Below are 13,733 nucleotides of genomic sequence, written 5' to 3' on the forward strand. Positions count from 1 at the left end.
CAACTTGAAGAGGATCCTTCACCTTCATAACAGGCAGACACACATCATCAGGGACCACTTCTTGCCTGGTCCATTCCTCTCTTGAGGACAAAACCAAAGCATGGATGACGCAAACATTTTTCATGTGACCTCCACTGTGTATCCGGGACAGTGATGAAGGCTGAGAACAACGAGCAAAGAGGTTCCACACAAAGCCAACAGCATTTGGTTCGAGACACCTCTACCGTATTCGAGCACATGTGCTGTTAGAAAGACAAAGGAGCCTGCTATAAAGTTGTATTTCTATAAAGTCGTATTTCCTAATACCGTGGTCTGTCCGTTCACAACATCTAATACTAACAGCAACACAGATTCTACAGAGCACAGCAGACACAGGGGAACCACACCCGGAACCTCGTCAATATACAAACTTCCGAACTCAACAACAGCCTGGCAGGAACAGCCTTCTCCCTCTTTCATTCTGAACTAGCGGAAAGACTGAGGACCCACACCGTGTTCACATAACGACAGCAAAGTGCTCCAGCTTTCAGACCTTCACCGAAGGAAACTTTACCAAGGTTTTAGACAAAATCGCCTAGGAAAGGCAGAGAACAAGGCGGGGAAAGGGCACAAGAGCTTCAGAAGAAAGCGTGGTGGAGAAAATCTGCACCGAAGAAACTCACCGAGGGAGGGGCGGGATCCGAGGGCAGGGCGCCGGCAAGATCCTCGTCCCCGAGCAGCGGCGCGGGCTCGTCGGGCGGCGGCCGGGCCGGGAGGGTGTCGCAGCAGGCGGCGGCCGAGAGGCGCAGCTGGCTCTTGCGCGAGTCGGCCGTGAGCGACACGTCGTGCGAGTAGGACTGCAGGAAGGCGCGCACGCCGTCGATGCCCACGAAGTGCGACACGGGCACGCCGCGCAAGGCGCCGCCGTCCGGCGGCAGCAGCTGGCGGCGGTGGCAGCGGCGCAGGCGCAGCGCCAGCAGCAGCAGCAGGAAGGCCACGAAGAGGCACGACACGGCGGCCACGGCCAGCACGAGCCAGCGCGTCAGGCTGGCGGCCGGCTCGCCCGGCGCCGCCGCCTCGTCGGCCGCGCTGCCCAGCTCGGCCAGCAGCTCGGCCACGCTCTCGGCCAGCACCACGCTCAGCGTGGCCGTGGCCGACAGCGCCGGCCGCCCGTGGTCCCGCACCAGCACCACCAGGCTGTGGCGCGCCGCGTCGCGGGCCAGCGGCGAGCGCGCCGTGCGCACCTCGCCGCTGTGCAGCCCCACGCGGAACAGCCCCGGCTCCGTGGCCTTGGCCAGCTCGTAGGACAGCCACGCGTTCTGCCCCGCGTCCGCGTCCACCGCCACCACCTTGGCCACCAGCGCGCCGGCCTCCGAGCGCCGCGGCGCCAGCTCCACGCCCGACCACGCGGCGCCCGAGCCCAGCGCCGCGGCCGCCGGCGGGTACAGCACCTGCGGCGCGTTGTCGTTCTCGTCCAGCACCTCCAGCCGCACCGACACGTTGCTGCCGAGCGCCGGCGCGCCGCCGTCCTCCGCACGCACCCACAGCTGCAGCTCGCGCAGCTGCTCGTAGTCCAAGGAGCGCAGCGCGTACAGCGCGCCCGTCTCCGCCTGCACCGACACGTACGACGACAGCGGCGCGCCCCGCACCCGCCCCTCCGCCAGCCGGTAGCGCACGCGCGCGTTCTGCCCCCAGTCCGCGTCCGTGGCGCGCACCGTCAGCACCAGCGCGCCCGCCGCGTTGTTCTCCGCCAGCCGCGCGCTGTAGCGCTCCTCCGCGAACACCGGCGCGTTGTCGTTCACGTCCAGCACCCGCAGCGCCAGCACCGCGCTGCTCTGCAGCGCCGGCCGCCCGCCGTCGGCCGCCCGCACCGTCACGTTGTACTCCGACACCTGCTCCCGGTCCAGCTCTCCCGCCGTCACCACGCGGAAGTAATCCTCAAAAGACTTCTCCAGCCGGAACGGGATGTCCTCCTCGATCGAGCAGCGCACCTCCCCGTTCGTCCCCGAGTCCCGGTCCTGCACGTGCAGTAGCGCCACAACAGTTCCCGGCTGGGCGTCCTCCGATATTTCGTTAAGAGCCGACCTCACGGAAATCTCGGGTGCGTTGTCGTTGACGTCTGTCACAGTGATCACGACTTTCGTTATGTCGGAAAGGGAAATGTCCCCGCCGTCTCGAACCTGTATCTCCAGTTCGTAGGCGGTACCTTCCTCGAAGTCTAAATTACGCATCAACGTGATCGCTCCCGTTTCAGCGTCCAGATGGAATATCTTTGATGCTTTCACAGAAACCATTTGATAGGAATATTTTACTTGTCCGTTCAGCCCTTCGTCTGCGTCGGTGGCCGTGACGGTGACGAGGATGGAGCCCACGGGCACGTCCTCGGGCACACGCACCGTGTACTCCGCCTGGCTGAACACCGGCGCGTTGTCGTTCGCGTCCAGCACGGTCACGCGGATCCGAGCCGTGCCCATCCGGGCCGGATCGCCGCCGTCCGTCGCCCGCAGCACCAGCTCGTGAAACGCCGCCTCCTCCCGGTCCAGCGCCTTCGCCAGCACCAGCTCGGGACGCTGATCGCCGCCGGGGCCCGCCTGCACGGCCAGCGAGAAGTGCTCGTCACTGCTCAGCTCGTAGCTCTGCAGGGAATTGCGGCCCGAGTCCGGATCGTGAGCCCTGGCAAGGGGAAACCGTGACCTCGGGGCTGTCGTCTCGCTCATTCTCAGCTCTGTTTCTGCCTCTAGAAAGCTGGGGGAGTTGTCGTTAATGTCCGTGATTTCCACTTCGATGCCGTAAACCTGCATTTCCCCCTCCACTATCAGCTCACAGCGCAGCACGCATTGCTGCACGTCCTCGCACAGCTGCTCTCTGTCGATCCTCTCCGCCGTCACTAAATGTCCCGTCTTCCCGTGCAGACTGAAATACTGCGTCCTACCTTTGTTCAGGATGCGCACTCCACGGTCGCTGATCTCCGGCAGCTGCAGCCCCAGGTCCTTGGCCACGTCGCCCACGAAGGAGCCCTTGGGCATCTCCTCGGGCACCGAGTAGCGCAGCTGCCCCCACGCCGCCTCCCACGCCACCATCAGCAGCACGGCCCAGAGCAGAGTTCGCTGCCGCCGGCCCCAGCGCCTCCCCGCCGCGCACATCGCCGCCGCCGGCTACTTTCCACCGCCGGTCACGGATGACCCTCACGCTTTCAGGCTCTGCCGCCGTTGTCTCCCCTTCTCTGCAGGTCGGTTCCGAGCTACCGGGACGACCGCAGACCGCTCGGCCGCCGAGCTAGGAATCCAGCAATGGAGAGATCGAGCCGCTCCGCAGCGGGCGGGGCTGCGGCGCTCCGAGCTCCCTCTCGCTCCTCTCGGTCAACAGCGGCGCCCGCAGCCTCCTCCCGGCACTGCAGGCACCGAGCGCTGCCCGGCGCTTTGGTTCTTCCTCCCCCACGGGCAGCTCGCGGGGAGGGGACACTCGCCACGGAGACGTCCACCCTGCTTCGCCTTTTCTCCAGCCGATTCCCGACCCTTAGCTGATCTTCACGGGGAGAAATACAGAGTTTCCCTGTCGTTATGCTTTTGCTACCGCTCGGGAAAAGTCACTTACTAACGTGCATATATCTTAAGTGAAAAAAATTCTCATAATTCGACGCGCCTATTATTATGAATCTTATCTTACTACCCCAAAAGTACAATCTCCATTACGAATTTTTGTAGCAATCATCATTGAATTCAACAGAGAAACGGGCTCTGAAGGAGGAAAAGTGATATTCAGACCGTCCCCCGGAGATCCACAGCTGTTAGACTCATTAACACGTATCTGCCTTAAGCAATTGACACGTATTGCTTTAAGTACTTCGTTTCTATCCCACTCCGCTGGTTTCAGCGAATCCAAACAAAAAAACCCCACCAAACAACTGCAGATTAAAACGAATGCCTGGGATAATTCACCGGTCTCTCTGGGCCACAATCCTTGCAGACACTTTATCTTAAAACATGACCTGCATTTTCCTCCTTCAGCAGGGAGGAAAGACCAATAACTTCCCTCTCCCGAAGAGAACATGAAAATTTCATAAAAGAAAAATAATAATGCCAGCACTAAGCATCAATTCCATTTTCCCTGTTCTGTCATTCAAAATCATCCTACCTGATTACACAGAATTAGTGAGCAAGATTAGAATGAGAAGCTGTAGGAAAAATACAAAACTCATGTCTGGATAAACTCTATCCAGCCACTAACACTTCCATCTACGTAGCAGCCTTATGCAAAGCATCAGAAGACACATGGTGGAACAGGAGAACATTGTCTAGGGAGCAGCAGCCTGTAATATTCCTTCTGGAAACAGCAATACCAACGATTTTGCTTTAGAGAAAAAATGCCTGGAAGAAAACAGCCGAGTGCTACCATTTGTGAATCAGCTTTCCAGCAAAACATGACACACCGTGGAGTTTTGGTAAGGATTCTCAAGTAACCTCCAAAAGGACAAAAGCATTAGTCAGCATTTGTTCAACTGCAAAACAGGTCCAAGTAAAAGAGTTTAGGGAAAAGGGAATTCGAAGAAAAAATTTGAAACACAAAGCATCTATATTAGTTTCTATAATTTATCGCGTTCATGACTCAAAAGGAGACCTCTGGTCAATACCTCTCATGTACTACCACCAAATAACCAAATGCCACGACTGTCTGCCTGCTGAGAGTGGAAGGAGGATACAGTACTTCATTCCTTCCAGGACTAAAAAATTACCCGAACAACATCAGGGGGAAAAAAACAGAGGGAAAAGGGGACCATGCCACTGAAAAACACATGGAAAACAAGAGTATTCAGGTTTACAGACCTGCGGTATGTCTGGATTGGGGGCCACCTCTCTCTCGGCGGCGCTGCTGCTCAGGCTCGGCTTGTCGCAGGAATCCCCGGCCAGAAGCTCCTCCGCCGACAGGATGGGCACCGGCGGCGGCGGCCAAGCGGCCTCGGGCGGGGCGCGGGCCGGCGGCGCCACGCACAGGTTGTAGGAGTAGGGCAAGGTGCCCTCGCAGAAGTCGGCCGGGAAGGCGGCGCCGGCCAGCGAGAAGCGCTGCGCGCCCAGGCAGCGCAGCACGGCGGGCGGCCCGGCCCGGCGCAGCCGCGCCAGCACGGCCAGCGCCACGCTCAGCACCAAGAGCGCCGACAGCAGCGCCAGCGCCAGCACCAGGTAGAACTGCAGCTCGGCCGCCGCCGCCGCCGCCGCCTCGGCGCCCGCCGGCCGCTCGCTCAGCTCCGGCAGCGCCTCCTGCAAGCTCTCGGCCAGCACCACGTGCAGCGTGGCCGTGGCCGACAGCGCCGGCTGCCCGTGGTCCTTCACCACGGCCACCACACGCTGCTTGGCCGCGTCCCGCTCGGACACGGCGCGCGCCGTGCGCACCTCGCCGCTGTGCAGCCCCACGCGGAACAGCGCCGGCTCCGACGCCGCCACCAGCTCGTACGACAGCCACGCGTTGCGCCCCGCGTCCGCGTCCACCGCCACCACCTTGGCCACCAGGTAGCCGGCCTCGGCCGAGCGCGGCACCACCTCGAAAGGCGCCGCCGCCCCTCCCGCCGCCTCTCCCGCCGCCGCCGCCGCCGCCGCCGGCCACAGCACCCTGGGCGCGTTGTCGTTGCGGTCCAGCACGAAGACGCGCACCGTGGCCGTGGAGCTGCGCGCCGGCGAGCCGCCGTCCTGCGCCCGCACGGCCACCGCGAACTCGCGGCACCGCTCGTAGTCCAAGGAGCGCTGCGCGTACAGCGCGCCGCTCCGCGCCTCCACCGACACGAGCGGCGCCGCGCCCGCCGCGCCCGCGCTGCCGCCCGCCAGCCAGTAGCTCACGCGCCCGTTGGCGCCCGCGTCCGCGTCCCGCGCCTGCACGCGCAGCACCAGCGCGCCCGCCGCGTTGTTCTCCGCCACGTACGCGCTGTACGCCGCCTCCTCGAACACCGGCGCGTTGTCGTTCACGTCCGACACCTCCAGCACCAGCTCCCTGCTGCTCCGCAGCGCCGGCCTGCCCCGGTCCCGGGCCACCACCGTCACGCGGTGCTCGCACGCCTGCTCGCGGTCCAGCGCGCTCGCCGTCACCACCTTGTACGAGCCGCCCGACGACGCCACCAGCGACAGCGGCGCCTCGCCCGACAGCTCGCACGACACCTGACCGTTCTCGCCCGAGTCTCTGTCCCGCACTTTCAGCAGGGCCACCACGGTGCCCACCGGGGCGTCCTCAGGCACGGGACTCGAGAGGGACAGAATGGTGATTTCGGGCGCGTTGTCATTCTCATCGGTGATGTCGATCTGCACTTCACAGTCATCGGTGAGGCCACCGCCGTCCGTCGCCTCCAGCCGAAAGCTGTATTTACTCTGTTCCTCGAAATCGAGGGGACCCGCCGTCCTCACTTCGCCACTCTCACTGTCAATAGTGAACAGCGAGCGGATGCTCTCCGCGACGTTGCTGAAGGAATAAAAGACTCTCCCGTTAGCGCCCGCGTCCGCATCCTTCGCCTGCACCCGCAGCACCAGAGACCCCGCCGGCAGATTCTCTGCCACTCGCGCCTCGTAGACGCTTTTGCTGAACACGGGCGGGTTGTCGTTGGCGTCTGTCACATTGACCCGAATCTGGACAGTTCCGGACCTCGCAGGTTCCCCACCGTCCACTGCCGTCAGCACCAGCTCAAAGAAACTCTGCTTCTCCCGGTCCAGCGGTCTCTCCAGTACTAATTCCGGCTGCTTTTTTCCGCCTGCCTTTTCCTTCATGGACAACGTAAAAGACGGGTCGCTCGTCAGTTGATAAGTCAACAGCGAGTTGCTTCCTGAGTCTGCATCTCGCGCCATCTCCAAAGGAAAACGAGCACCGGTAGGGATCCATTCACCGATCTCGAGAGCCAGTACAGCTTTGCTGAAGACCGGGGAGTTGTCATTCACGTCCTCGATCGCCACATCGACTTGGAAAATGTTCAGCGGGTTGTGCACCAGCGCCTCGAAGCTGACGGAGCAGGTCGCCGAGTCGCCGCACATCTCCTCCCGGTCCAGCCTCTCGTTCACGTACAGGTTCCCGTTCTCCTCATCCACCGTGAAGTATTGCTTCTCGTCGCTCAGCCGCAGCTTGCGCGCCGGCAGCTCGTCGGCGCTGAGCCCCAGGTCCCGCGCCAGCGGCCCCACGAGCGAGCCTCTGCCCAGCTCCTCGGCGATGGCGTAGCGGACCCGCTCGGCCGCCGCCCGGCAGCACACGCACAGCAGCACCGCGGCCAGCAGCGCTCGCCCGCCGCCCGGCCCGCGCCTCTGCCGCCGCCTCCCCGCCATTCTCCGCCCGCCGCGCTCGCCGCGCTCCTGCCTCCTGCCGCCGCCCCGCCGCCCTTCCAGCCGCTCTCGCCGCCCGCGGCCGACACCGCCGAAAGGCACCGAGCTCGGCGCGCCGCCTCTCGCCGCCTCTCGCCGCCGCTGCTGCGGCCGCTGCCGCTGCCGCTGTGGCCGGCGCCGGGCGAGCGAGCAGCCTGCGGGGGCAGGACGCTGCGGCGGCGGCGGCGGCGGCTCCAGCGCCGCTCGGCGGCGGCCAACAGCGACACCCGGAGGCGCCGCCGCGCCGCTGCAGCCGCCCGATGGCCGCGCTCGGCGGGGCCCGGCTTTGGGCGCGGCTCAGCGGCTGCACCGGCCCCGGGGCCGCTCCCCGCTGCCAAACGCCCGCGCAGAAGAACTTGTTTTTTGTTGAGCGCAAAACCTAATGATTACAGCAACAACAGTCCTGCTATACCTAAAAAAAGGGGTTTTTTTGTGCCTGCAGGATACATTTAAACCAGTATTATGTATTGTCACAGACCTTTCCATCCTGTTGATGGAGGTGATATGAAAACAGAGAAGGAACAATTATGTGTGTTAGAACAATTAAGAAGCTTCTCTCTTGCTCTGAAAGAATTTAACTCCTAGCTCGAGTTTACAACCAGAATGCAGAGAGGCAGAATGAAATCCTGTCAACTTTAACCACTGCTTTCACCTTTTCCAAACCGATCAGTTTACACCAAAACTACAAATGCTTCATTTTCCTGTCCCCGTCTCTGCATCCCATTCAAAAGTGTGAATTCGATGGTACTTTATAAAGTCAAGGTTCAGTTCTGATTTAGGACAGGTATTAAAGCCGATAAGGAAATGTGAAACCCATTGTAAGTGGACCTGAACTCAAAGCACTATCACTGTCCATTCTTGCAGGAAAAAAGATACTGCAAATCATTAAACTGACTCCAATTCAGGAGAAAATCAAAGCCAGTGCCGGTGGTTGAAACTTCAAATTCTAAGGCCTGCCATAAGAATTGATTTTACATTTGTATTGGTTTAATTTTGGGAGCTGCTACACAAAAGTCCTATAATTGACCAACCCAGATGACAAAGGATAGTATGAATAGTAGTAAGTTTTTAAGAATTTCAAATGAATAGTATCAAAACCCCAAATCTCTATCTGACCTATCTTAGAAAGTTTTATCAGTCCTATGGTCTTCAGCTTTTTTGTCACAATTCTTCCTTAAAACGATCACCCCCACAGATGAGGAAAGGTCACTAAAATCTCAAGATTTAAGCTAGGTAAGAGGCACTGATTTCAAAGGGCTACTTCGTCTCTCTTGACTGCACCTAATGATTTTAGTAAATTTTAGACAATGCCTTTATTCAGAACAAGAAAAATGCTTCTAAGTGAAACCAAATCAAACACTTTCCACTCTCCCACGTGGAGCTGGTTATTCTCTGTTGTGCCACTTCTAGGCCTGAACTGTGTAGGAAGTCACAGAGGAACACACAGTCGGGTAGTCCTGAGAGACATAAGAGCAATCCCCAGGTAGGTGGGGTTGACCAGCAGCCCTCAACAGCCTGTACAATGTTCCAGAGCTTGCCAGAGTGAGATCAGAGGTGAGCACTGCTGTGCAATAAAGGTCCTTGACCCTTTTCTATGGTTATCACCCACTTGGAGTAAGCAGCAGGTAGGGCTGTGTGCAAGTGCTGTCCCCAAGGTTCTTCTTGCAAAGCAAGAACCTCAAATCTCTCACTCATTTCTGGTCCTTAAAAAACAAACCCAAAAGCTGTTACTGGCCCCTACAAGGTAAATACTGGACTCTTCTAAAGTACAGGCTGTTTTAGACATCTCTGCCTAAAAATGTAAAACTCCCAGAACACCCAAAAATCAGTAAGGTCTGAACCGAGGCCTGCAATCAAGGCCCATAGGTCTTACTTTGGACTACTTTGTAGGGGGGGGTCCATATCTGGAAATTCATCAGTTCTTATGAAATTTTCTACTCTGTGGCCTGTTAGCTTCCTAGAAATATGAAGCCAGAAGTCTAAAGGCAGTATCAAAGGCCTTTATGTGAATAGGACCATGGGAACCTCAGTTTTAGTTTCTGCATAATTTTACTCACATAAAATATTCTGTCTTGGTTTGGTTGGCAAGGCAGGTCAGTATTTAATGCAAAATAACACAAGCTACAGATGCAACAGAACAGTCTGCAGGTAGAAAACATGAACCATAACTTTCCAGGAAACAAAACCTGAAGGAAGATCCATGGTGGGAAAATGTCATTACTGCTTTCATGAAAATCTCCATCATAAAGTCCCAGAGAGGTATAAATGGAGAAAGGAATCTTCACACAGGAATTATAACCTGTTCTACTCATACATCAACATTCTCACGTCTCCAACTGTACAGAACTTGAAGGTCTGCTTCTGAGGCACATAACTGGCAAAAATAACTCATGAAATGATAATGCATCATGATCATGCCAAGGAAGAAGGTACATTTGTGTGCTTAGTGGTATTCTCAGAAGAATGACATGCAGTCATCCAACAGAGAATGGATCATCTTGTCAGACAATACCCTCTTCTTGACTCAGAGATGGGGTAACTAAGAGGCATTTTAAAAACATTTATTCCATTTGCAGTCTCATGAGAAGGGTGAGACAATACAGATGGTATAATTCACTCCATCACAATCAGAAGCCAACTATTTTTAATTACAATACACTGTAAGTGTTTCTTGGCCTATCAGCTTCTGCCACACCATGCTGTAGACATCTTAAAGCCAGTCATCTAAAACTACCCCTCGTGGGTCCTACTACAGTGCATCTTTCATAGTTCTATTTCTCCAAAGTGTCTCATCTTATTCACAAGGCCACCCTTTGAAACTTCTTTCTAGCTCCATTTCTCTCTCAACAATGTCTGTGCTATTCCATGGCATTTCGAAGTCAGCATTTCTTATCTCAAAGTTTGCATACGGATGCACAATGTGTGAGCCTTCTGTCAGGCCCTGAGAACTCTCTGCAAATCCATTTCCCACATTTTTTTCCCAAAGAAAAAAAGTTCTTTGATGGCTTTGTTCATTATTTGCTGTGTACAGTGAAGTACACAAGGCACTATCACTAATATTGTTACGATAACAATCCATGCATATAAACCCATCCTTTAGCCAAGATGCAAAACTCCATCCTTCAAACAAGTCATCTAACCATGATCTATTGTTTGTTTGAATTTGATTTGTTAAAATCTCTCCATTTTTGAAGTTGTTTGTGGAAGGGCCCTGAATGGTCAGATAAGTTCATACAACACAGTCTCTTAAAATCCTCACAACCTTGTCCATGTGCCAGGAAAAGAAAATCCATTGTGGTTTTGTTCTGTAAGGTTGCATGTGTGACAGCACTAACATCTGTCATCATGTCACTGATTGCAATGGAAGTAGCATTGAATTCTTGACTCAGCTAACACCTTAGTTGGTATAATTGTTTCAGTGCCTCATCTGAGGCAAGTTGAGGCAGAAATCAAGCTGATGCAACCCAATTTGCAGGGCCCCAGGGTCTGAAATTGCTATTACAGTTTTCCTCATAATGATGGGCAAACCTTTTTTCTCTGTGTCTTCTCTTGATGGCTTTTTAAACGTAGGTGTTATCACAGTGAGCTGTCTGATGTTACATGGGCTACTTTCAATTTTTGAAGGAATGTTTTGTTAGGTTCTATCACCACAAATGAGCCAGTGTCATTTTGGCAATTGCAGTGGGGACTCATCTAGGTCAGCATTTCACTTTTAGGGGGTACTGGGGTAGTACACTTGCACTACAAACTTGAGTTTCTGTACACAGGATGGTGGGGAGTAACATTCAATTGTGGATCTCTTTGGTACTGAAACTTAGCACAAAATTCTATTGCCAAAGACCTAAGAATTTTCAATTTCTGAGGTTTAGAAGGTGTTTTAAGAAGATTAAGGGTCCAATGATGCTAATTGGTTATGGGATTGGTCTTGTTGGCAGCCTTATGCTAATATTTGTCACAGTTGGGTATTGGCCACCCCTTAGGGCCTTCTGTCAGGCCCTAAAAACTCTCAACAAACTATTTCCCACATAATCTCATTATTTCCTTAGAGAGAATCTCTTCTCTCCTCTTACCCCGTGAACAGTTCCACGAAGATGCAGCTTCTTCTGAGGTCATGGGTAGGTCTATTAACCCATATCAATACTGAAACAGAAATGTACCCCCCTCTCCTGCTCTGCACACCAGCATTAATGTGACCAAAAAATACATTCCTAAATGAAGATATATCACTACTTTAACTAAATCTACACACACAGAAGATCAGAAAAGGGATGGGGGTGGGGCATGGGGTATGGGACAGGAAAAAAAAACCAAGACAAAACCAGATGATCAATGTAAAGAAGTGTTTTCAGAGGAACTGACAAGGAGGACACTCTAGTCTTCCCTGTCAGCATGGAAATTCATCCCCAAGAGCACCTGGAACTCACTGAGGTCTCAAGCTGAGAGTGTGAAGTTGAAGTCTTACTCTGGACCACACTGTACATGGTTGCAATTTTTTAAGCTGTCATCACCTCTCATTGATTTTTCTACTATGTGGTCTGCTCATCTTACACAAATAAGTAGCCGTAAGTTTAAAGGCCTTATTATAGGTCTCATTCTCAAAATAAATCTTCAGAGAATGTGCAATAGATTGTCTTTTACTTTCTGTTACTTTGTTCCTAGCATATGAAATTTTGTCTTAGTTCATTGAGGTATTTACTGCAAAAGAACATTCACAGCTTCTAACCCATTGTCCAGAAAGGAAAAAAAAAAGGAACCACAACATTCCAGGAGAGAAAGGCCTGAAAGAAAGCGTAATTACAACTGTGAAGAAGCTCTCCATCACAACATTCCAGAGAGATATAAGCTTACTTCACAAGGCAGAGATAATTTTACCAACAACAGATTTTGGATTAATTCAATTTGATCTCTCCCTGAAGTGCATCTGCCCTGCAATGTCAGGTGACTCTCCCCTTGAGCAGGGACAGGACAATGACAAAGCTTGCCATTCCCTAAAAAATACCTTGTATATTTTATCCATCTAGCAAGTAATAGAATGAACCTTACCATCAACCTTTGTTAAGATGCACTTCCATGAAGTCATATTGAAAACACTTTTTGAAAGTGTGAAAACACATATTGAAAACAGCTCGGATACTGATTCTTTAAGCAATTTAATTTGCTCATTTGCAATATCTGGACATGCATCATCCATCTAAATGCAGATTTATTGTACAAAAGCTATATTATAAGAAGACTACCATTGCTTTTCAGCACAGGGAGACCGGGATCATAGGGAAAAAATGGCAGAGGCATTGGTCATGGCGATTGATGGCGATTGATGAAAGAGACGTGGACTCCACGGTTTGCACACATGAAGCTGTTCAGCGATTTGCAAAGCTGAGTTGATATACCTTTCAGCAGTTATTAAAAATAGCACAACTATAACATGTAACTAGGTAACATTGCTTAATCCAAAGCCTAGTACTAACTAGTGCAGGTGTGTGTTATCCTATATGAGTTCTTCTGCCTACCAAGCACATCGTACCAAGCACGCTGCTAACTTCTGCCTGCCTGCTTCAAAGTTCTGCTTTCTGTTGCCAAGGCTTGTGACCTACTAATGCTAACATACACACTTTTGTCATGAGCTGTACAGTGCTCCCAGCTTGGCTTTCTAGCTGGATTCCTACACATTGGGACCAGAAATGATATCAAACCATTATTCAACCAAAACCACATTGATGCACCTGTGTATCAATGTCTTTGTCTTAGCAACTGCACAGCATCAAGGTGTAGATGGAAACTGCTCTGCCAGCCTTATAATTTGAATAAATACCTATTTTTAGGACTATCAGCCAAACAAATAACCAGTTTTAGAACACAGTAACAATGTGGAACAAAAGAAAGCAATGGGAAAGCCCCAACAGTGCAGGAGTCATAGCTTGACATTTATGGCTATGTCAAATAGTAGCAGTAGCAGCAGTTCTTTTGTAGTGGATAGAAAAGAAGATTATGTAACCTCTATAGGCAAAGATCTACAAGTAATCTTGTTGGAGAATAAGAATAGGAAAATGCACAGAAGCACAACAAAGGGAATAAAATACCAGGAAAATAATAAACATTTACAGCATTTCAAACTACACAAGAGCAAAGTCTTCCAGTTGCTCTGACTCTGTGCACACAGAATACCTCATCAGGCTGAAACACCATGAATCAAGGTAATCTATTTTGAAAACAGATACCACTGAAAGACATTTTCCACACAATATCTCCTTACGGAGAACAAGGATCCCAAAATAGATCCATGCACAGGACCTTGTCTGCTCAACACACTTCAAGTAACATGAAATGTTCTGAGCAGTATAAGCAATATGTAGCTCAGATAGAGACTCAATAATCGGAATATAAGCCTCAATAATCAGAATCAACACCGAGACACAATCGTTCTTCCTT

General features: G+C 53.0%; 2 protein-coding genes across 2 annotated transcripts; both read right to left on the reverse strand.

The window, feature by feature from the left end:
* Nucleotides 1-617: 617 nt before the first annotated feature.
* On the reverse strand, nt 618-4,078 carry LOC119706657 (protocadherin gamma-A2-like). The gene has a single exon (XM_038150574.1). It carries the CDS (start codon nt 3,120-3,122, stop codon nt 618-620), a length of 2,505 nt encoding a protein of 834 aa, XP_038006502.1. The 5' UTR covers nt 3,123-4,078.
* A 161-nt stretch (nt 4,079-4,239) lies between these two features.
* Nucleotides 4,240-7,388, reverse strand: LOC119706726 (protocadherin gamma-B5-like). The gene has a single exon (XM_038150670.1). It carries the CDS (start codon nt 7,266-7,268, stop codon nt 4,722-4,724), a length of 2,547 nt encoding a protein of 848 aa, XP_038006598.1. The 5' UTR covers nt 7,269-7,388; the 3' UTR covers nt 4,240-4,721.
* Between the last annotated feature and the right edge of the window lie 6,345 nt (nt 7,389-13,733).

The sequence above is a fragment of the Motacilla alba genome, chromosome 13 (genome assembly GCF_015832195.1).
Source record: "Motacilla alba alba isolate MOTALB_02 chromosome 13, Motacilla_alba_V1.0_pri, whole genome shotgun sequence".
Classification (NCBI taxonomy): domain Eukaryota; kingdom Metazoa; phylum Chordata; class Aves; order Passeriformes; family Motacillidae; genus Motacilla; species Motacilla alba.

What these genes read in the sequence shown, in the direction of transcription:
- LOC119706657 (XM_038150574.1), bottom strand. Translation starts at nt 3,122, where the DNA reads ATGTGCGCGGCGGGGAGGCGCTGGGGCCGGCGGCAGCGAACTCTGCTC.
- LOC119706726 (XM_038150670.1), bottom strand. Translation starts at nt 7,268, where the DNA reads ATGGCGGGGAGGCGGCGGCAGAGGCGCGGGCCGGGCGGCGGGCGAGCG.